Raw genomic sequence first — 15,873 nt, 5'->3', positions numbered from 1 at the left:
ATAAATACTTTTACATTAATGAGATTATTCTTAATAACATATAGGAAATCAAAAACCTGTTAATCATCAGCTCTGTTTAATTTACAGAAATTAAATTATTAATATTTTTCATCATTTCTGGATTTTAATGACTATTTACTCTTTTCTTCATTTAAAAAAGCCCCCCAATGTTTTCATTAAAAGTAGTCCAGCACTCTATCAAAATGGAAGCTATTATACACTTCTTTTCTTGGAGGATCTCCAGTTGTTCATTTAAGGGCCCTCACTGAAATTCTCAATAGGTTTTTCAGTGAAAATGGGAAAAATCTGCTTTTGCCTTTTGATTTGGGCTTATCTGGTTCCAAAATACAAGTGTCAGATTGCTAAATGCCACAATCCTCTCTGAAAGATAGGGTCTCGAGTCTGAATAAAATTAAAAACCCTAAAGCATCTGAACATGCAGATTCCTAGCAATTAGATGCAAACCCAGCTTAATACTTGCATAATAATGGAGAAAGTTACATTTTAGAGGTTCGATAGTTGTACTTTGCTATTGTCTTTAAAACCTGTCTTTAAAATTTAGGGGCCTTTGGGTAAATTGTCTCATTGCTTTACACTGTACAGTACTTTTAAAAATAAAACTTGAGATTCTCCTTTATACTTCTATTTGCCCCATATTTTGGGAGATCCACAGTCACAGCCTGAGTGGGCCTCAGAGATTGGCTCTATTAACCCTCCAAGCAATGGCTGTTTTGATATTTTGACCCTGGCATCTAAAAATGTATGGTTTCTACAGTAACTTTCACATCAAGCATTTGTTAGAAACACCTTCCTGCCCTAAGCAGTAAATCAATACTTATACTGGAGAGAATTAGAAGGTAATTCACTTTTACCAAAAATGCAATATGTACAGTACCACTGCCACATTAATGTGACATTGTTTAATCTGAAAAACAATCAATTTTGTGTGTGCCTGTAAAATTATGGTTTTTAAGTTACATAAACTGGCATCTCTTGATTATCTATTGATTTGAATGGAATGAACTATTAAAAAAAAGTTAGCAGAGCAGTAATTAGGAGGGTTCAGCAATAAACGGGATTAAGGACTTCACATTTCACACAACCTATAATCCACAGAAAACAAGGGAAGAAAAAGGCAGAGCTTTATGTAATTTGGACACAAAAACTAATTGTTGTGTCTGGAAGATCCCTGAACAGGCTGTCCCCAAACCTTGTAGTTCCTGGGCAAACAAAAAACATAAAATTTGAAATGGGATAATCTCTCATTTAAAGTAACAGTTACTAATTTTTACACTCCATAAACTTCTCTACAACAGCATAAAACAATCCGGTATCTGGATGTATGGTGCTATATCTGTACTGGATTGGTGATCATGTAGAAATGTATGATTTCAATATTAGCAATTAAGTAAATGGAAGTGATCCCAGTTACTAGCCAATAATATTTCAATAAATATAAAGTTCTAAATATAAAAATGGCAGATTCCTGTGTATTACTTCAGTGATATGTTTAGAGAAAATAAGAAGTGAATGGGTATGTTATTATTCACAATGCCATTTGCATAAGGTTCAAGTGTATTATGGGGCCTGCACAATTGTGGGGGCAGGAATTGCTTTTAATTTTAACAACTGTGTCTGATATATTTCCAAACTGTACCCCTTTTTAGACATATTAAGACCATAGTCAGAGGAAGATACATTTCTTTACATATTAATAAGCCATGAAATTGTTCTGAACAAAATGCTGAACATTTAAGTTTCAAACAGTCTAGGTACTCAAGTGGATCCCGGTGTAGCCACTACATAATGTAGATGGTTATTCAGCATCATCGTTAATGGATCTAATTTTTCAGCACTACCTACTAGAGATTATGGGAATTTAATTTAAGTGGCAGAACATAGATGATAATATAGAATAACTGTAGGAAAAGAAACCAACTTTTGCTTTCGCTCTGCCTTCATAATTAAGGGTTAAGGAAAAAATGTCAGGGGTAGGCTGAAAGATATACTATTTAAAATGAAAATGCCCTGTTAACCTACTTGTATGCCCAACATTATGCATAAATTTGACAGAAGTCAGTAAGACTATTCTACCACTATATCCTTCCTGTCCAAATTAACATAGCTGTGAGACAGTTTCCAAAAGACCACATTTAATATGGGTTATGTTACTTTCAGAGACTATGGAGCACAGTCTACAAAAGCTTTGCTACCATGTTTTGGGGGGGTTCAGTGCAAAGGTATTGGGAAAAATGAAGCAGGCAATGGGGATGTGGTCTTTAAGTAATACGTTTGTGGTGCTTGTTTGGACTTTGCCCCCAGACATCTGGCAGCAACTAGATTCTCCACAGGAACAAAGATGCTTGGAGATGGCCATGTATTTTTTTTTATTTTAGAGAACTCAAAGGGAAATTAATTTTGATCCACTAAAATTGTTGGTAACTTTCAGACTACTTGAATGGGCTTCGGATCAGGCCTACCCTTTGGGGAATGCAGGGAAAACACTACCTTCCCCTTGCCAAAACTGCACCTGTGTCTTTGCCAGCCCCTGAAAGCCAAATGCACCATTATCACCCCGGCTTTCAGACAAAATAACATATGCTTACATATCACATGTAATTTACATTTGGTTACTCAGGTATTGAGGTAGAAGAAGATGAATTTATGTAAATATATTAGACTTCTATTGTGAATTGAAGGTTATCCTAGTTGGGTTTGAAGTTCATATTTATCTGCCTGCTTTGTATTTGCCATTTATGTTACTTTAATTAGAAATCTAATTACCTTAAATGGACAAAGAAAAGACAAATAAGCACATTTTTAAGATGAAGAACATTGAGCATTTTCTCTCCCAATACTGACCAGCTTGAAGTTATCTATTGTGACCCAGCAAGAATAATGAACTTCCTAAGGATCTACAATAATTTTATTTTGAGGCAAATAGGGAGTAGCTGCATACTGATGTAGGACTGTAAATCATAATTTACTAGAATCCAGTATAGATTATAACAAGGGAATTAGATTTGAAGAAAAAAAATCAAGAGCTGAACTACGTCAGAGTAAAGCACATGGGTGTAAATGTCTGCTGTCCACTTCTATCCCAGAGTAACTACTTGATTATTAATAGTTCACCATTATGTGGTAGGGGAATTATTAATAAATAATTCAGCTTATTAATTGATGCTAGTCAGTTGTTTTCAACCTTGTTTCCTTTGTGGACCCCTAAAAAATTTGAAATGGAGGTGTGGACCCTTTGAATTGGAAGTGTGGGTATTCGCATGAGGGGTGTGCAAAGCAGGCCCTACTCAATTCGGATTCAGCCCAAATCAGGGACAGTGATTTGTCAGTTTGGATCACTGTCCCTGATTCAATTTGACCAAATCCAAATCTTAAGATTTGATGCTGATTCAGACAGACACAGCTTTAAAAATTTTTTTTCTCCATACCTTGAGATAACAGGCATGGCTCATGATTGTTGCAATGCTGGGGCGCATGGAACGTCCCACAGGAGTGCAGGGAGGGCCCTCCATGTGCTCAGCAGCAAACCCGGAAGCAGACTGGAAGTACTTCAAGTCCACTTGCAGGTCTGCTGAGGAGCGTGAAGGCCCCGTCCCCCTCCTCCCCCCCCCCCCAGCTCGGCTATGAATCACAAGGGGACCCTGGGTGCCCCCCCCTCCGACCTAGGAGGCACCAGTCACCAAGTCAGGGAGGTGGAGGGGAGGGGGGGCCCTCTGCATGCTCCCTGGTGGACCCGGAAGTGGACTGGAAGTGCTTCTGGTCCACTTCTGGGTCTGATGACAAGCGCACTGGGGAGGCCCCCGTGCTTCTGTGAGACGCTCCATGTGCCCCAGCACTGCAATGATCACAAGCCCCCGCTACCTAGAGATATGTAGAATAAACATTTAAAGCTGTGTCTATGTCCGGATCTCAGAATCTTTCCGAATCGATTCGGAGGATTCTGATTTGATTCGGAGAGAATGTAGGGTCCTGATTTGATTTGGATTCAGAGATTCAGCCACCAAATTGGGCTGAATCTCTGCCAAATCAAATCAGGGACCAAAGCATTGCACAGCCCAATTTCACATACTCTTGATTGATCACAGTCATCTTTCAAGGACCGCTTAGACATAGTCTGTGGACCCTCAGGGATTCACAGACCACAGGTTGAAAACCACAGATGTAAGTAAAGCCAGTGGCCCTGGGTATCTTTTTAGGTGTAGGTTTAAAATATTTACATTAAGGGACATTAATAAAGAAAGGAGCCTATTAATGTGACGTGTGGTATGATGCAAATTTCCAAGCTGTGTTTGAATAATGGCACCATATGTTCTCTCATGCTGTTTCTCTGTAAAATTGTATCTGTAAAAGGAAAAAAAATAATTCAAGATAAAGCAGACAAATGAATATGTGTAAACTGGAGTCACAATGCCAATCTGGAATGTATCTTTTAAGATTTTGTTTAAACATCACTGCACTGCCTTAGGGATATCAACTTGTATCTAAAGCAATAAATACATTCATTCCAATAATGTTGGAGGACTGCCCTCTGTGATATTTACAACTAGTGATATGAACGCTGGTGATCAGAAGGGTTTTATGGGACATAAGGAGCCAGATCACATCAATTTATACTGACTGATAACTCTATTTATGCCAAACCCACAGACGGATTTGCTCCAAGGAATTCACTAGATCAGTATGCAGTCTCTAGGAAATGGGTATCTTAATGGAAGGTCTAAAATTCTTATCCAAAATACCAGCCATATCAGGGGGAGGGAATTTTGGACTCCAAACCATGATACATTTATCCTCTAGAACACACGAATACTTAGACCTTGTACTGTTTGTCTTATGCATATGAGGTTTTAACTTTAGACTCATCCTGAATTTAATACTGCTTAAAATTATGCTTGACATAATTCAAACTAAAAATTGATTGGCAAATACAGGGTAAATTGCTAGGGAATAATGAGGTTTGATGTCCAGCACCAAGCCCCTGTTAGAAAACAGATGTTTTCACAGGAATAAGTTGTTATAGAACTACTTGCATTAGTTCTCTCATTATCTCTTTACTTTTGTACTCTAATATTTTGACTCAATTTGGCTTATTGATTTAGTTGTGCTTTACTTGACCTTACAGAGCAATCTGTGCTCTTTTCAAGTGCCACTTTGTATTGACTCTAGCATAAACCTATGACTTCTATAATTGGTTTAACAGTTCTTTGAGGCTGCTTTGTTTCTGATCAAGGCACCCACACATCCACTGAGAATTTAAAATAGTTTTGTTGTCAAAACCAATTATACCAGGAGAGTTAAAGCCAGTGTTTCATTTGAACAGTCACTCTCCAAAGGTACAGGTTAACAAGCTGTGCTACACCAAGGCACTTAGCTGGGCAGCAGATGGTGTATGAACACTGTCAACTAGCCTGAACCCTGAAAACCCATGAGCACTTCAGTTGAGGACAGCTTTGATCATTAGAAGCTGCTTACAGTTCAATAGCAAATGACCTATTATTCTCAGAAGGAATGAGCTGGTGCCACATTAAGTGGCTTTCTATCAAACATATCTTCCAGAAAAGATGTTTTTGTACCAAGATAATGTATTAATACACAGCAGAACTACATAATTGAATTCTGCCCAAACTAACGATATTTTAATGTGTGCTCTAGCAGCCAGGTAAAATTCAATATAAATCCTTCAGCTAGGCATAAGCATAGGCATAAAATAATGGATATGCAGTTACCTTTTTCAGAAACAAAGTAGCCTCAAATCTGTTACAACTAGAATCCACCAAAATACAAACATGCCCCATAATCAAACAAGGGACACAAATGACAGCAATTCACAAGATATGTCTCGCAGATCAGATATTAAATGCCAAGCAAACAAATGTTCTGCTGTATTAAGTGGCAAGCTGCAGAAAGAATGTGAATTATCCAAGTTAATGTACCAGTGCACATAGTAGGGAAGTGTCTGAATACATTTTAAACTCTGTATAACGTCCTCCCTCATACCCAAGCCACCTCCCTGCAGTCTGTTCAAAATGGAGCTGCTAGAATTTTTCTCCCTGAATGTCATTTTATTCAAGCATTGCTTCGAACATCCTCTTTCTCCTCTTCCTTTGCCAGTTCCCGCTCACGCCAGAACCATGTCCTCCAGTAAAGAGAACAGATCCATCCTCCATGCCATTCCACCCCAGGTATGTACATAGGTGCAACTCTCATCAATTGATGATCTCCCACACAATATTTCCCAAAAAACAAGCTGATATGGGATTACCACTAATCATTAGGGACCTACTTACCTCACGGTGAGAGAAAGCCATTTCTGCGGCTTGGTTGCTGTCTGAAGAGCTGATTTTGTGGTCGTTTCATGGTGGTCCTGCCTCTTGGCGCTGATTGGTGGAGAGGCCCTGTCCCTCAGCACTGATCAGCAGAGGCCTCAGGGGGTGGAGAGACAGGGGGGCACCATCTTGACTGCTGCCTGCCCTTTGTGCAGCCCTGCCCCTAACTGCTGATTGGCAGAGACACAATGAGGCAGCAGCCATCTTGGCTGCTGCCCTTCATTCTGCCTTGACATTTGGCACCTTCCCCTCTGGGGTGAGCTACGAGGCCGCAGTGGCAGTGAGGACTGCTGGCTCCCACTGGAGAGCCAGCATTTTATTTTTATTAATTTTTGGGGGGTTGATTTCTTGGGAAATCGTGAAACTTTAAGTAGGTCCCCACTAATCATACAAAGAATTACTGTAAAGAAGACACTTTGTATAGGTCTTGAGTTCTCAGGTGACGAAAGTAAAGCTACAACGCATCTTTTGACTAGCTCCCAATCACCATGAATGGTTACAGGATTTTGGCAGGACAAGAAACAAACATGTTTTGGCTTTGGGAATATGTGTGTCCGTCTGACCTTACTGCCTTCTATAGGCTGTCTCACGCAGGATGCATCTATATTGTAACGGCAAAGTTTAACTGTAATATGTGCTAGCAAATATGTTCCATCTTGGTCCCAGTACTACAGGGAACAAAAAACAGCAAGTGCTTCAGTATGTACTAATAACTAGGAATATGTATATAAAGTCCCTAGAGGGTTTGTACTCTCATGACTAGCATGCTGCCCCATCATCACTACTGTTCTTTGTGCTAGCTAGATTAAGCTAGCCTGATACCATACCTTGCAGCCACTTGCTGCATAAACATACCCATACACAAAATGCCTGTTACAATAAGGCTACCCAAGGCTGACCTATTACCACCAGGTAAAAAAGGGAGATCTCCTTTGATGCAAGAGGTAGAGGTCTATATTTTCTGAGTACTGCCTTCTCTGTTATGTGAGAGATTCAACTGGCAATTGCCTCTCTCATACAAGAGTGTGTATGATAGCCCTAGCCTTTCAAAGAACTGTGTGTTAACTCTAATTTGTGCCAAGGCTTGTTTGCATGTATATCTTTATTTTTAATTTAGTGCTATCTTTTCCTAAGATGATTTTTTTTTCTTTATTTTTTCTTTGCTTGTCTGGGACAATGTATGTGGAATGCAAGTCAGTTGCCCAAAAAAGGATCAGATTTAGTATAGCTCATACCTAATGCTTAGTAAAGTCAAAAGATTTCATAGTTGTTAAGGAAGCTTTTCTGACTGGCTTTCTATGATAACCCTACAAAGAGATGAAACTCCAATGTTTTTACACTTATTCTACAGAAAAGAAAATGAATGGGTCAAATACTGCCTAATCTGTACCTGAATAATCTCTTAAATGTAACTATCTCATGCGGGCAGGGAATTTGCTTCTAGAGAACCAAAGGCATGGCTACACTGCATAGATTGCACCGAAGTGATTGCAGTACAGTGTGCAAATACCCAATCTAGATTTAAACAAACCAAGCCTTCTTATAACGGGTTAATTTATCTTTAGGATGCTACTCTGATATAGCGTGTTCAGCTGACAATGATCACTACCTCCAGTGTTACACTTCAGAAGTGCAGGCATTTATAAGAATGGCTGTATTTTTTGACAGATGCCTAGTTTAATTTCTTGATTAGGATGATTTAGTTAAGAGCCATCTCTTTGGGTAGTGTGACAGCTAACTCCCATTCATCATACTGAAAAAAGGACAGTTGAAATAGATGCAACAATGAAACTAATGATTACAATGATTTCCATTAATCATCAAATGAATGGTCCCACCAACTAACTGGAAAAAGTATTCTTATATATAATGCATCTATCAGTAATACATTTTAATCAGCTGGCATATTTTTAAGTTTGCTTAAAAGTGAACTTTAGTCATAATTCATAATGGCAATGACTTGGCTATATCAGCCTCACAATCGTTCATTTTCACCTACCTTTTCAGCTGACTGGGCAGTGCCAAAAAATATTGGAATGAAGGCAAGCCATACTATACAAGTAGTGTACATAGTGAATCCAATGGGTTTTGCTTCATTAAAATTCTCTGGGACACCCCGAGTCTTGATGGCATACACAGTACATGTAACCATTAGGAGAATGCTATACCCCAAGGAGCAAATGATTTGTAGATCCGTAATGTCACATTTGAGAACTCCTCTTGCCTGGTCAGGGTTCATAGTCTTCTGCTCATCATAATCTATGATGATGTTGGGTGGGTCAACTGCAAACCAAATGAAGACCCCTAGAAGCTGAACAGATATTAAACTTGAAGTGATTGCCAATTGTGATGTTGGGCTTATAAGCCTAGGTGCCGTCACTGACTTTTTGCCCTGCTCAAATATACGGTAGATACGGTTTGTTTTAGTTAAAAGAGCTGCATAACTGATGCACATCCCCAAGCCCAGGAAGATACGCCGGAAGGAGCATACCGCAACGTCTGGCTTGGCAATCATCAGGAAAGTAATTATATAACAAAGAAATATTCCCGTCAACAGGACATAGCTGAGTTCCCTTCCAGAAGCTCGGACGATAGGAGTGTCATTATATCTAATGAAGGTCGCCATTACAAAAATGGTGGCAATAATTCCAAGCATAGCCAAGAAGACTGGTATGACAGCCCATGGAGAATGCCATTCCAATTTCACAATGGGTATAGGACGGCATCCAGTGCGGTTCTCGTTAGGCCGCTCATTATAAGAGCAGAGAAGACAAGTCACCTCATCAGCCTGGTACTGGTACCCATCACAGAGCTCGCAGTGCCAACAGCATGGCATTCCTTTAACCATCTTCTTTCTAAATCCTGGTTTGCAAGGCTGACTGCAGACTGAGGATGGGATCTCACGTATGCCTTTACCCCACTGCATTTCCTCAATCTACAGGATGAAAAATGTGAAACAGACAGAGGCTGGTTATTTGGATTTTTACTCTAAGGTGGTGCTAAAAATCAAGGAATAATAATGGGTGCACATATTTAAAAAAAGAAACAACAAAACACAGACACAGGTGGGTTACTCTGTTTTCCTGGAAATTGCAGATGTCAACATTTTCTCATAAAACTCTACTCCTGATATTGTATTACTCCTGATATTGATATTGAATTACCATTGTATTGTTTTTAGCAAATTCCAACCCAAATGGACTCACTGCAATACGCACAGCCTAAGAAAAAGAGGTACATTAAAGAGATATCAATAGAAAAAATGCTTTTTATTTTTTTTCATGGAGAACTCTTTTTTCATGGATTAGTAGGTACACGGTGATGAGGTAATGTTAAAGGCAAGGCAGCAGCCACAAATAGCATTTTGAATTTTTAACGTACACCCAGAACTCAGATTTCCTACTGAGATAAGAACACCTGAGGCTTTCATTTTACTGAGCTGCTTGCAGCAATGATAACTTTTTAAATGAGAAAAAAGTTATGCATTCCAAAGGCAAATGCAGTACTAAAACGAGTAAGACAGTGGCAAGACCTTGAACTGTATGAGCCATAGAAGAATCAAACTTTATGAAATCCATAAGAAGCATTTGTCAGTGAGAAAATACTAGATAATAATTAAGCAAACATCTGGTTTAAGGAACACATTTTATTTTATATGCATGTAGCACCATGTCCACTTCTGGACAATTATTACATTATCTTAAAATGAATGTCATTCTTGCTTGGTCTCTCTAGAGCTTTGCATTCTCCCAAATACCTAGCTCAGTACATTACAAAGGATTAGAGTTTGAGACCCCTTCAAAGTATTTCAAACTTGGACCAGAAAAACTGCTTGGTAGGGACCTAACATTCCTAATACAACTCTATGGGCATATTCCCCCGAGCGCGCATCTGCATCCTCCACAGGACCAATAACAGTGACACATATTTGTGCTGCTGCTATTTTTCCTTGGGCACGCCCCTGCAAACACACTCTAGCACGGGCCAAATGGCCCTGGATGTGGTAAGGGAGGCTGGGGCCAGCACCCAGGCTGACCTCAAGCCTTACCTGGGGTGCTGGGGGCTTCCCAAGGTAGCAGTGGTGGCAATCCATGTGCTCCGAGTCTGGCCAGCAGCCAGAGCGTGGCTCTGGTTAGCCACACTCCCTTTCTGGAAGCGCATGCTGCTGCTGCATGTGCCAAGACATTTTTTTCAGTGGTGGGGTTTTGACTGGGATCTTCCTGTGTCAAAAAATCATGCTGCACTACACATTAGGAGTGCAGCGAACACCTGCAACGTGTGCCACATGTAGTCTGTGGCGCTGCAAACCACACGTGTGCATGTATGGGGATGCACTGAAAGCCAAATTCCAATCTCAGTTGCCTGGCATAAATGAAGGTCAATCCCATCAGTTTTGTTAATTTTCATTGGCTAAAAAAGAAAGCCAGTGTTTGCAAAGACTGATCTCTTGGGCTGGATGTACAGGTCACAGAAAAAAAAAGGATAATAGCTTTCTGGATAACATTTTATAGTTAATTTCAAAATATTTTTTAGTGCCACCACTTTTTCTATACAAATACAAATAAAAATGAGTTTTGTGAATCAGCTTTTGCTGTTATTAATGTCTTAAACTGAAGGATTCATCTGCACTTTCCTAATTTAATTCAAAATAGGTCCTGACTCGACTCCATTTCCTATATTAAAAAAAAAAAAAAAAAAAAGAACCAAAGCCACATACCACTGCAAATGTTTAATCTTCTTGCTAGGCTATCAAGGGACACTGCTGAGAATGTTACAAAAATAATCCCACAATAACAGATATTTCTAAGGTCTGCCATTCTATTAGAAACTTCATTAACCTTCAATACCTTCAACTTATGCTGAAAGAAAAAAAAACAAAAACCCCATGAACTCTTTTTTTATGATCTACTGAGTTAAAAGTAAATATTTGAGAGAAACCAAAGGATATTGGCTTTAATAACTAATCTGAATATAACATCTATCTAATTAGAAGAAGACAGTGCTGTGTCTTTGAATGAGCAAGGTACTAGGAGCCAGGAACTCCAGAGCTGTAAACCCAGCACTGCCACTGATTTATCTGGTCTATCTGGATAAATGATCTCAAAGTCTTTGAGCCAAATTTCAAAGCTATTTATAGGCAAGCTAGAGAAAATGAGCAGGAGTGCAAGTTTCACAGAGGACCAAAGCAAATTGTTACAGTAGGAAAAGGAAACAGGTGGAAAGTTTAAAACTAAAAAAAAAGGAGGAGAGGATTTTAACTCTAGTAATCAGTTGCAGTCATCCTGCCTCATAGACGCTCACACACAACCTGGTACCTAAGAGATCCATAAAAAGGATGCTGATGAATAACAGAAAGGTGGCTTGCCTTGTCTTCCACCTTCTTATGCTCTTGCTGGTATTATACCTATTAAAAATTGGTATGCTGAGGCAGAGAGAGCTTGATGAATACTTACATGAGGTTGCACAAATGAAAGAGTCAGATAGCTCAATACTACTCAAGAGTCCTGACTGCCATCTTCTCTGCTCAACCTGCTGCACATAGAACCTTCTTGACCTTATTACTGCAGCACTTATACATAGAAAATGAACGATAAGCATGCAGTAACTATTTCTATTGTAACCCAGGCTGCAGTGATGAAGAGACTTGTGCTAATTTTCTGTGTGCTAATGTCTCAAGGAACCACAGAACGGAATCCTTAATGCATTATCACACTTCCCTGCCATTATAAGCTTATCAAGAGTGAATTTCCATATTCTCAAAAGTATTCCATGGCATTGCCTGATATTTGGGACAGCCTAAAGGTATCTCATTTTGTGCAGATACTGTGTGTAAAGAGATAAACAGAAGATCAGGCAAAATTATGGAAAGCCCTTTTTCTTGTCTACTGGGAATACAGCATGATAACTCTATATCACTGGCCTCATAAAGATTTGCTACTGTTCTGTTGCTTCTGGCTAGAAAATTAATAATGAAAAACTGCCTGTCAGATAAGCCACCTGGCAGAGAAGCCTGGCACGGAGAGATTAGAGATCTGATTCTAACTGGAGACACTTTCCTTACAAAGACAAGAACATTTCTTAGACAGTTTTGTATTTAATATAAGTGATTTTTATTTAAACTTCTTGAAGAAAACAGAACAAAAACATGAAGTATTAGTCAACAGTCTAGCCATCTAAGGTATTTTTAAAGGTAATTTTCCCCTAGAATAGTCATTGCTTTACTTTTCTCCCCTGGAAATCCTCTGTTGTAGTTCCCTGGAATCTAATTTAGCTTCTGAAATCCTGCATCTAAAAGACAATTCTGTTGCCACAGTAATTTCCATTTCTCACCTCATATTCAATTACTGTTTGCATTTATGTTGCATGTAAAATGGGTCGTTTTTATGGCACATTTCTTCTACTATTTTTATTCATTGCAAATTGAGTCCTATCCACTAAAAGTTTTGCTGAGTTAAGGATTTGCAATATAGGGCCCACAATATTCCGACAAACCAACAGAAGATAATTTTAGTACATAAATTCAATATGTGATCCTTCAGTAAAAACACAATACCACTACATTTAGATTACAACAATTTAATTTGATCCTAGCAACCCAAGGAGTTGTTAGCTATTAAGCAGAGACAAGCGGCAACCTTTTTCAAACAGTTCGTCTGAAAACATGCGTCTGACATTTGTCAGAAGAGGTGAACTGAAATTCTAATTTAATAACAATCAAACTATGTTGGTTGACATCTTAAACCGTCAATAGTATTTGAAAACTCTTCTAACTTACAAATGAGCTTAAAAATCACAAATCATCTGCAAATCGCTTTCTTCTTCACTTACCTGACCTGAAGCTCAAGGTTCTGCTGCTTCTGTTTCAGTTAGTGGTATCGCAAATACCAAAAGCAGTGTAAGAAATACAGAGTTTGGACAGTAGTGAGGTTATCTCATATGTTGCTGGAAAAGCACAGAACCAGCATCTTAGCCAGGTTAAAAAACGCCTCCCATTTCACTGCTACAATCTCTCATATTCACTTGCCAATCCCTTTGAGCTCAATGCAAAACTCCTGATACAGGCCAAATTTCCATGAAATTCAGTAGAGTTTTGCAGGCATAAGGGCTGCAGGATTGAATCTGTTGCCTCATTTCAATGTTTTTGTGAAACAGAGATGACTACTCTGCTTCTAACTGGTGACTGCTGTGTCTTTCTGATCCACTCTACAGCTTATGGGAAGCTAAGCAATGGGAAAGAAAGAGCAACATCTAGCAGAACCTGGCAGAAAACAGCAGCAGATTGCTCCATGTCAAGTATAAACTCCAGAAACTCCACCCAGCAGCCAATATTGTCTTAAAGGTGCCAGTTCCTCAAATACCATTTTGGAGGGAGAGACCCTATAAAGGGCATTTGGGTCACTGCCAACACCAGTAATAACTAAAACTCTCCTTTAAAAACATGCACACAATAAACTAGGGAAGGCATGTGGCCAAGTAGGCAGAGCCTCTAAAGAGACCCAGGGTCTCCTCTTGGCTCTTCCATTGGCCTTGAGCCACTTCTACATATGCCTCAATTTCCCCATCAATACACCAGAAATAATTATATTTATATTGAGGATATTGATATCCATCATTATAAAGCACTTCCATTCATGGATGAGGTGTTTAGTACAAGAGGTATGCATTTTGTTTTTATTATATACTTCTTGTTTCATATCTGTAGGTGCAAATCTTCTCTATACGTAACAGGAAGCTCAAAAACATGTCATTCCTATGATTAAAAAAGACTAATTTCTTTCTCATGTCATGGCCTCCATTTTAGACATATAAATGAATACAGAAACAATGTATCACAGGACATATATTTAGGACATATATTGTATATAAAAAGTATTGATTTGATATGCAGTTCTGCCACTATATTTAAACCACGGATTTTTGTGTTTTAGACTTTTCAGTTAGCCCTCATCTTTACCATGGGTCAAACCAAAATCCTGTTTCCTCATATCCCAAAATTTGTGGAGAAATTGAAATGTAGACTAGAGCTGAATTGTGTAGGTAGAGTCTATTCTTTGTGTTTTCTGAGATTAATTATTAATCCTATCAAATTTCACATATCTAGTGTATTGATGCTATTATATGTCAAGCATATAGGTAAGCGGATCCATGTGTCAGAAAAAACCTGTGGTCAGATACAGGACATCCACATTAACTAGACAGGGGGATTAATCCATTTTATATCTCAGCATCTTGCTGCCACATTGCCATACTAGAAAGAAAAAGGAAAAGTGATCAAGGTAAGATGGGGGGAGGGGGCAGGGGAGGGAAACTGCAAGAGAAAAAGAGATGAGAAAGTATCTACTGTTGCTGAGAAGATTCTTCCTCTCATGACTCTCTACAACACATGGTATTGTAAATCTCCAGATATTTGGCTCAACATGCATTTGCTGGGGCATTTTATGGTAATACTCATTTTATGCTTAAACCGCTTTTCTGAAAAAAGGGTTTTGGGGTCCATATGAAGATGCCCATTTTTAGGAGGGTGGGATCCCTGTGCTTGCTGCACAGCAATTACACCGTTTGTCTACTACTGCAGGTTCACAGTTTAATTTGCTACTTAAGACTAATGCTCAAGGAACACAGAAGTATAATTCTATTAGCCTCCCATGTATGCCCCAGAGGCGTTCAGAGCAATGACAAGCATGGTTCAGTAAAGCAGGCTCTTTTCTGAATCAGTCAGCATTAGAAATGGAGTCATTTATGTCATTGTTTTTATTATTAAGAAGACTCCAGCTCAAGATGGTTTCCTTCCTACCAAAAAGTGAACAGCAAGGCAACACTAACAAACCACCTGGTTCTCTTTCCTTGATGGACAGAATGCTTGATGGAGTTAAAACTATCCATCTGAATGTGTGTTTACATGAGATGCTTTACTGCACCTTAGACTAATCTAATGCACAGTAAAGTGTCATTGTCTACATGTGCACAGCAACTACTGCACAGTAGATTAGTCTAATGTGCCATTTTCTAGTACCCATAGATACAGGGACTAGAAATCGGTGTATTAAACGAATGCATTGAAGCACGTGTGTAGACATGGATTGGGAACAAATTGCTTTTGGTCAGCCTAAGCAGCAGGGGGCCACAGGGAGTGGGGCGAGCTGTCTGGGCTTGGTAGGACACTGCCCGCCAGCCACATGGAAACTTGTCCCAATCCCCATGAGGCAGGGAGAATTGTCCTGGCTGGAGCAGCCCTGGACTGAACTGTTTCTGTCGAGAACAAATTTGCTCCCAACAGACACACACTCAGATATGTGCCCAGGCGCAATTTAATGCACATGCATTTTCAGCGCAGAAAATACAGATGCATTAATTGCATGTATAGACTCCTGCCAGTAGGAGTCTTGTCACAGTTTGTACAAGCTACTGGAGAGGGCACTACGATTAGGAGATAGTGCCTTACTCTTAATTCAACTGAAATATGTATATATAAACCTGATCTCCAAAACATCATGCCTAGGTTTTATGCAAGATTATGATGACGGCACAT

General features: G+C 39.2%; 1 protein-coding gene across 3 annotated transcripts in view; it reads right to left on the bottom strand.

Annotated features, from left to right (window-relative positions):
- Positions 1-15,873, bottom strand: part of GRM7 (glutamate metabotropic receptor 7) — a 558,095-nt gene that overhangs the window by 122,937 nt on the left and 419,285 nt on the right. For 2 of the 3 annotated variants that reach the window (XM_019499726.2, XM_014604538.3), the window contains exon 8: positions 8,344-9,279. The exons of the other annotated variant lie outside the window; for it this stretch is intronic. In XM_019499726.2, the coding sequence (XP_019355271.2) occupies positions 8,344-9,279 (936 nt within the window). The remainder of the gene's footprint in view (positions 1-8,343; positions 9,280-15,873) is intronic. 3 annotated transcript variants of the gene reach the window in all.

The sequence above is a fragment of the Alligator mississippiensis genome, chromosome 12 (genome assembly GCF_030867095.1).
Source record: "Alligator mississippiensis isolate rAllMis1 chromosome 12, rAllMis1, whole genome shotgun sequence".
NCBI classification, from domain to species: domain Eukaryota; kingdom Metazoa; phylum Chordata; order Crocodylia; family Alligatoridae; genus Alligator; species Alligator mississippiensis.
Note: the sequence above shows the minus strand (reverse complement) of the source record. Positions and strands in the feature narration are given on the sequence as shown.